The sequence below is a fragment of the Coregonus clupeaformis genome, unplaced genomic scaffold (assembly GCF_020615455.1).
Source record: "Coregonus clupeaformis isolate EN_2021a unplaced genomic scaffold, ASM2061545v1 scaf6328, whole genome shotgun sequence".
NCBI classification, from domain to species: domain Eukaryota; kingdom Metazoa; phylum Chordata; class Actinopteri; order Salmoniformes; family Salmonidae; genus Coregonus; species Coregonus clupeaformis.
Window position 1 is genome coordinate 2501 of NW_025539782.1, and position 7500 is coordinate 10000.

General features: G+C 49.4%; 1 protein-coding gene across 1 annotated transcript in view; it reads left to right on the forward strand.

The window, feature by feature from the left end:
- Nucleotides 1-7292: 7292 nt before the first annotated feature.
- Nucleotides 7293-7500, forward strand: part of LOC123490996 (uncharacterized protein DDB_G0285291-like) — a gene marked incomplete at both ends in the record, with an annotated part of 409 nt that continues 201 nt past the window's right edge. The window contains one exon of the mRNA XM_045220793.1: nt 7293-7374. Coding sequence (XP_045076728.1) covers nt 7293-7374 — 82 coding nt within the window. The remainder of the gene's footprint in view (nt 7375-7500) is intronic.

Genomic DNA, 7500 nt, shown 5'->3' on the forward strand with positions numbered 1-7500 from the left:
CGTGACATCACACATCCCTCCCCTCGGGACCGACGTCCTCGTCGGGTAAAGGCAGCGAAGAAGGCATCACGCCGGGAGAGGGCGTCCGCATTGCCGTGGTGCTTGCCAGACTGCTCTCTGCTTAACTCCTCCAACTCTAGACCAGGGACTCAGGCCTCCCTGTTTGTCTCTCCTTGAGTTTCTGTACTGAACAGCATCAGCCTTGGTTTTAGTGAGAGTTTAGCTTCTGTTGAGGGCAGCTTTCAGTTTCCTTCTCTCTCTCTGCCTCCGGATTTTCATCTTGTTCTCCAACACCTTGTACTTCTCCCTCAGCCTTCTTCTGGACCTCCTTACTACTGCGAGGGTCTCCTCTTACACTCCTCTGATTGGGTCCTGCGCAAGCCTCTCCAGCTCCTCCTGTTGCTTAGGGAAGGAGCTCTGTTGGAGTTTAGCCTGGAGGATATCTAACTCTTCTGTCGCCATGTCTAACTGTTGCTTTAACAAATGATACCTCTCAGCGGTCCCCTTCAGACTAGACAGTTCTTTGTCCAGATTGCTCCGTCTGCCTGTGTCGGTCTGGGCTACCTGCATCCCTTTTATTCAGAGCCCGGGGCGGGAGTGAGTAACTCGGAGGATTGCACCGGAGCCTTCCCCAGGATGAGTCTTGCCTCTCCGTTTCCGAGGTACTCGGGGTTATCCCTCTCCTGAGACTCTCTCCAGAGTGGGTAAAAGGCTGGGCAGTCTCGTCAATTAGGACAGGGACGGGAGGGAATCAACCACCCCCGCCGTCGTGTGTATGGTTCCCGTGGTGCTGGTCATTGTAAGTTCAGTAATGGGGTATTCTCTGGTGTCCCCATGGACACAGGAAACTGGGAGGACTTTCCCCCGGGGTCAGATACGTTGAGCCCACCAAATCATACGCACCAGATTGGCCCGGCTACCAGAATCCAGTAAGGCCTCCACATCATGGTGGATTCACAGTTACCGGGCAGGTGGGGCTGACTCGATCTGGGCCATCTACGACTCCCAAGAGCGAGGCAAAAGCGGTGTGTGGGTGCTGAGCTGGAGGACTCCGCAGTGGGCATAGGTTCATCGGCTGGTTTCCCACACTGCCAGGAGATATGTCCCATCTCCCCACACCGGTAACACTGTCGAGTTTCCCCCCTCTGGTGTACTTCTTCTGACCCGCCTGGTTTCTGGCGCCCCCTGGAGCCGGGATAAGTCCTGACGTGGCTGGGTTCGGACCTGGGTCCTTTGGACGGTTCTTCCCATTTGTGGTGGGGCCGCCCTCCTGGGGTCTTTTCCGAAGCATTCAGCATCTCCGCTGTGGCCTGGTACTTTTCCCACAGCTTCCACGGTCAGATCAGCCGTGGTCAAGGCCTGTTGACTGATGAACCCGTTTTGCCTCATAAGGCAGGGCCGTAGGTAACGATCCACCACCACGGCCTCCACCACCGCCGCTGCTGTATTCCTCTGCGGATCAGCCATTTCCCCTTGCGATTCGGACAAGTTCATGCATCTGCGCCCGAGGAGGTTGGTCTGGTTGGAAGGTCCAGCTGTGGAGCGCTGGGCCATACCAAACTTTGTGAGTCCATATCTGCTGAGGATCTCAGACTTCAGGGCATCTAGTCAGTAACCTGGTCAGGGCCCAGGTCCCGGACAGCATTCAGCGATTCCCCGGTTAGAAAGGGGGCTAACAGACCAACCCACTGTTGCTCCTGGGCCAGGCTTCCCCTAGTGGCCGTGGCCTCAAATGCATGCAGGTATGCCTCAATGTCATCGGTAGCTCCCATCTTAGATATAAAGTCACTTGCCTTTATTGGGCGGGTATTTTGGACAACCCTCTGTCTCTGCAACTGCAATTCCTCTGCCTTCAGAAGGTTGGCTTTCTTTTGCTCCTCCAAGAGAGCCCACGTTTGCTTGCATCTGGGCTTGCTGGCCAGCAACAAGGGCTTTCAATATGTCCTCCATTTCAGTCGTACGGGAGCCTACGGCCAACTTGGAAAACTGGGTGATCAAACCTGTCGGTATCCTCCTCTGACATGCACTATTAACGCTTGAGCGTTGCCCATATTCTCCACCATCTGTGACGTCTACGAGAGGCTACACAGCTTTTAGGGGCTGGGATTGTGTAGTCCACGTTGCAGCTAGTGGCCAACCCAGCAAAAAGTCCTTCCAAATGTCTCTCACGTATTTCCACAGGTGCATATATCCAAAGGTGAGTATTTCCCAAAGGTAAGTATCTCCAAATCCTTATATTCCTCATGGAAGTGGACGTACCACTCTTGTCCTCCAGAGAGCCCAGGTTGGAGACTGTGTTCTCTTCTACCCCCCACACTCCCTCAGTGTGCCTCTTCCCTTCCCAACCCTTCAGCTCATCAGCTCCTCATTTGTTTCAGCTGCGTGGGAAGATTGGCCATAGAGGGGTGGAGTTCCCGGACCAATACCAGCAGATGGAGCCATAGCTGTCTGGGTTTGCAGCCACCTCAGGGGATGTAACGTCCCTCAGGACACAGCCTCTCGTGACATCACAGTATATAAACTCAGCAAAATATAATTTGTAAAAATCTAACTAACTTCACAGATCTTCATTGTAAAGGGTTTAAACACTGTTTCCCATGCTTGTTCAATGAACCATAAACAATTAATGAACAGGCACCTGTGCAACGGCCATTAAGACACTAACAGCTTACAGACGGTAGGCAATTAAGATCACAGTTAGGACACTAAAGAGGCCTTTCTACTGACTCTGAAAAACACCAAAAGAAAGATGCCCAGGGTCCCTGCTCATTTGCGTGAACGTGCCTTAGGTATGCTGCAAGGAGGCATGAGGACTGCAGATGTGGCCAGGGCAATAAATTGCAATGTCCGTACTGTGAGACGCCTAAGACAGCGCTACAGGGAGACAGGACGGACAGCTGATCGTCCTCGCAGTGGCAGACCACGTGTAACAACACCTGCACAGGATCGGTACATCCGAACAGCACACCTGCAGGACAGGTACAGGATGGCAACAACAACTGCTTGAGTTACACCTGGAATGCACAATCCTTCCATCAGTGCTCAGACTGTCCGCAATGGGCTGAGAGAGGCTGGACTGAGGGCTTGTAGGCCTGTTGTAAGGCAAGTCCTCACCAGACATCACCGGCAACAAGCGTTGCCTATGGGCACAAACCCACCGTCGCTGGACCAGACAGGACTGGCAAAAGTGCTTCTTCACTGCGACGAGTCAGCGGTTTTGTCTCACCAGGGTGATGGTCGGATTCGGCGTTTATCATCGAAGAAATGAGCGTTACACGCGAGGCCTGTACTCTGGAGGGTCCGTCATGGTCTGGGGCGGTGTGTCACAGCATCATCGGACTGAGCTTGTTGTCATAGCAGGCAATCTCAACGCTGTGCGTTACAGGGAAGTCATCCTCCTCCCCTCATGTGGTACCCTTCCTGCAGGCTCATCCTGACATGACCCTCCAGCATGACAATGCCACCAGCCATACTGCTCGTTCTGTGCGTGATTTCCTGCAAGACATGAATGTCAGTGTTCTGCCATGGCCAGCGAAGAGCCCGGATCTCAATCCCATTGAGCACGTCTGGGACCTGTTGGATCGGAGGGTGAGGGCTAGGGCCATTCCCCCCAGAAATGTCTGGGAACTTGCAGGTGCCTTGGTGGAAGAGTGGGGTAACATCTCACAGCAAGAACTGGCTAATCTGGTGCAGTCCAAGAGGAGGAGATCCAGTACTGGTGCAGTACTTAATGCAGCTGGTGGCCACACCAGATACTGACTGTTACTTTTGATTTTGACCCCCCCTTTGTTCAGGGACACATTATTCAATTTCTGTTAGTCACATGTCTGTGGAACTTGTTCAGTTTATGTCTCAGTTTTTTTTACACGTTAAGTTTGCTGAAAATAAACGCAGTTGACAGTGAGAGGACGTTTCTTTTTTTTCCTCTGAGTTTATGTGTGTCTGTCTGTGTATATGTGTATATATATATATGTATGTGTGTGTGTCTGTATGTGTGTGTGTATATATATGTGTGTGTGTGTCTGTATATGTGTATGTATATATGTGTGTGTGTGTATGTGTGTGTGTGTATATGTGTGTGTATAGTTGTGTTTATGTGTGTGTATATGTGTGTGTATATTTGTCTATATGTGTGTGTGTGTATATGTGTGTAGCTCAGTTGGTAGAGCATGGCGCTTGCAACGCCAGGGTTGTGGGTTCGATTCCAACGGGGGACCAGTATGAAAATGTATGCACTCACTAACTGTAAGTCGCTCTGGATAAGAGCGTCTGCTAAATGACTAAAACGTAAATGTAAAATGTATATGTATGTGCAGTGAGGAAAAAAGTATTTGATCCCCTGCTGATTTTGTACGTTTGCCACTGACGAAAGACTGATCAGTCGTATCGTTTAATGGTAGGTTTATTTGAACGTTAGTAAGGTAAGAGAATAACAACGTGAAAATCCAGAAAAGCATGCTCCAAAAATGTTTGAATTGATTTACTTTCTACGAGGAAGTAAGTATTTGATCCCTCTCAAAACATGACTTGTACTTGGTGGCAAAACCCGTGTTGGAATCACAGAGGTTGACGTTTCTTGTATTGGCCGCCAGGTTTGCACGCATCTCGAGGGATTTTATTCTCACTCCTCTTTGCAGATCTTCTCCAAGTCATTGGTTTTTGAGGGCTGACGTTTGGCAACTCGAACCTTAAACTCCTCATATTTTCTAGGATATAAGGTCTGGAGACTGGCTAGGCCACTCCAGGACCTTAAGTGTGCTTATTCTTGACCACTCCTTTATTCTGCGTGTGTAGTTTAGGTCATTGTCGATGCTGGAATACCCATCCACGACCCATTTTCAATGCCCTGGCTGAGGGAAGGAGGTTCTCACCAAGATTTGACGGTTATGGCCCCCGTCCATCGTCCCCTTTGATGCGGTGAAGTTGTCCTGTCCCCTTAGCAGAAAAAACAACCCCAAAGCATAATGTTTCCACCTCCATGTTTGACGGTGGGGATGGTGTTCTTGGGGTCATAGGGCATTCCTCCTCCCTCCAAACATGGCGAAAGTTGAGTTGATGCCAAAGAGCTCGATTTTGGTCTCATCTGACCACAACACTTACCAGTTCTCCTCTGAATCATTCAGATGTTCATTGGCAAACTTCAGACGGGCATGTATATGTGCTTTCTTGAGCAGGGGGCCCTTACGTGTGCTGCAGGATTTCAGTCCTTCACGGCGTAGTGTGTTACCAATTGTTTTCTTGGTGACTATGGTCCCAGCTGCCTTGAGATCATTGACAAGATACTCCCGTGTAGTTCTGGGCTGATTCCTCACCGTTCTCATGATCATTGCAACTCCACGAGGTGAGATCTTGCATGGAGCCCCAGGCCGAGGGAGATTGACGTTATTTTGTGTTTCTTCCATTTGCTGTGAATAATCGCACCAACTGTTGTCACCTTCTCACCAAGCTGCTTGGCGATGGTCTTGTAGCCCATTCCAGCCTTGTGTAGGTCTACAATCTTGTCCCTGACACCTCCTTGGAGAGCTCTTTGGTCTTGGCCATGGTGGAGAGTTTGGATTGATTGCTTCTGTGGACAGGTGTCTTTTATACAGGTAACAACTGAGATTAGGAGCACTCCCTTAAGAGTGTGCTCCTAATCTCAGCTCGTTACCTGTATAAAAAAGACACCTGAGCCAGAAATCTTTCCGATTGACAGGGGTCAAATACTTATTTCCCTCATTAAAATGCAAATCAATTTATAACATTTTTGACATCGTTTTCTGGATTTTTTTGTTGTTATTCTGTCTCTCACTGTTCAAATAAACCTGCCATTAAAATTATAGACTGATCATGTCTTTGTCAGTGGGCAAACGTACAAAATCAGCAGGGGATCAAATACTTTTTTCCCTCTCTGTATATGTGTGTGTGTTAATCCTCACAGCCCATCTAACAGTAATTAAACAGTGGGCTCTCTAGACCCTGTTCCTATTACTGCAGAACAAACGGACTTGAACATTTAGTAAATCCACTGGATTAAACAACTGCAATTTCACATTAAAATGAACATTCAATCGTGAGCTCTTTAAGCTGCCTTTTTAGTCATCATATTATATTCATAGAAGTCAGCTTTCTACAAGGTTACATTAAAGCAATAAGGGGATGGAGTGAAGGAGTGAAGACGGAGGTGTTTCTGGGGTAAATTATTTGGCCGAAAGTTGAAGTTGGGTTTCAGAGTGTGTTTACAGTGTGTGTGTGAGACAGGGGGGGTTCAGAGTGTGTTTACAGTGTGTGTGTGTGTGTGTGTGTGTGTGTGTTTGTGACAGGGGGTTCAGAGTGTGTTTACAGTGTGTGTGTGTGACGGGGTTTCAGAGTGTGTTTACAGTGTGTGTGTGTGTGACAGGGGGGTTCAGAGTGTGTTTACAGTGTGTGTGTGTGAGAAAAGGGGGTTTCATAGTGTGTTTACAGTGTGTGTGTGAGACAGGGGGGGTTCAGAGTGTGTTTACAGTGTGTGTGTGTGTGAGACAGGGGGGTTCAGAGTGTGTTTACAATGTGTGTGTGACAGGGGGTTCAGAGTGTGTTTACAGTGTGTGTGTGTGTGTGTGACAGGGGGTTTCAGAGTTGTTTACAGTGTGTGTGTGTGTGAGAAAAAGGGGGTTTCGAGAAATAGTGTGTTTACAGTGTGTGTGTGTGAGACAGGGGGTTCAGAGTGTGTTTACAGTGTGTGTGTGTGTGTGAGACAGGGGGGTTCAGAGTGTGTTTACAGTGTGTGTGTGTGTGAGACAGGGGGGTTCAGAGTGTGTTTACAGTGTGTGTGTGTGTGTGAGACAGGGGGTTCAGAGTGTGTTTACAGTGTGTGTGTGTAGAGACAGGGGGTTCAGAGTGTGTTTCAGTGTGTGTGTGTGAGACAGGGGGTTCAGAGTGTGTTTACGTGTGTGTGTGTGAGACAGGGGGTTCAGGTGTGTTTACAGTGTGTGTGAGACAGGGGGTTCAGTGTGTTTACATGTGTGTGTGAGACAGGGGGGGTTCAGAGTGTGTTTACAGTGTGTGTGTGTGAGACAGGGGGGGTTCAGAGTGTGTTTACAGTGTGTGTGTGTGTGACAGGGGGGTTCAGAGTGTGTTTACAGTGTGTGTGTGTGTGTGACAGGGTGGTTCAGAGTGTGTTTACAGTGTGTGTGTGTGTGACAGGGTGGTTCAGAGTGTGTTTCCAGTGTGTGTGTGTGTAACAGGGTGGTTCAGAGTGTGTGTGTGTGACAGGGGGGTTCAGAGTGTGTTTACAGTGTGTGTGTCTCTCTTGCCTCTGATGACTTGATCAGCTCTTGTGATGCAGCTGAAGGAGCAGCAGCTGAAGGAGCAGCAGCTGAAGGAGCAGCAGCTGAAGGAGCAGCAGCTGAAGGAGTAGCAGCTGAAGGAGCAGCAGCTGAAGGAGCAGCAGCAGGAGCAGCAGCTGAAGGAGCAGCAGCTGAAGGAGCAGCAGCAGGAGCAGCAGCTGAAGGAGCAGCAGCTGAAGGAGCAGCAGCTGAA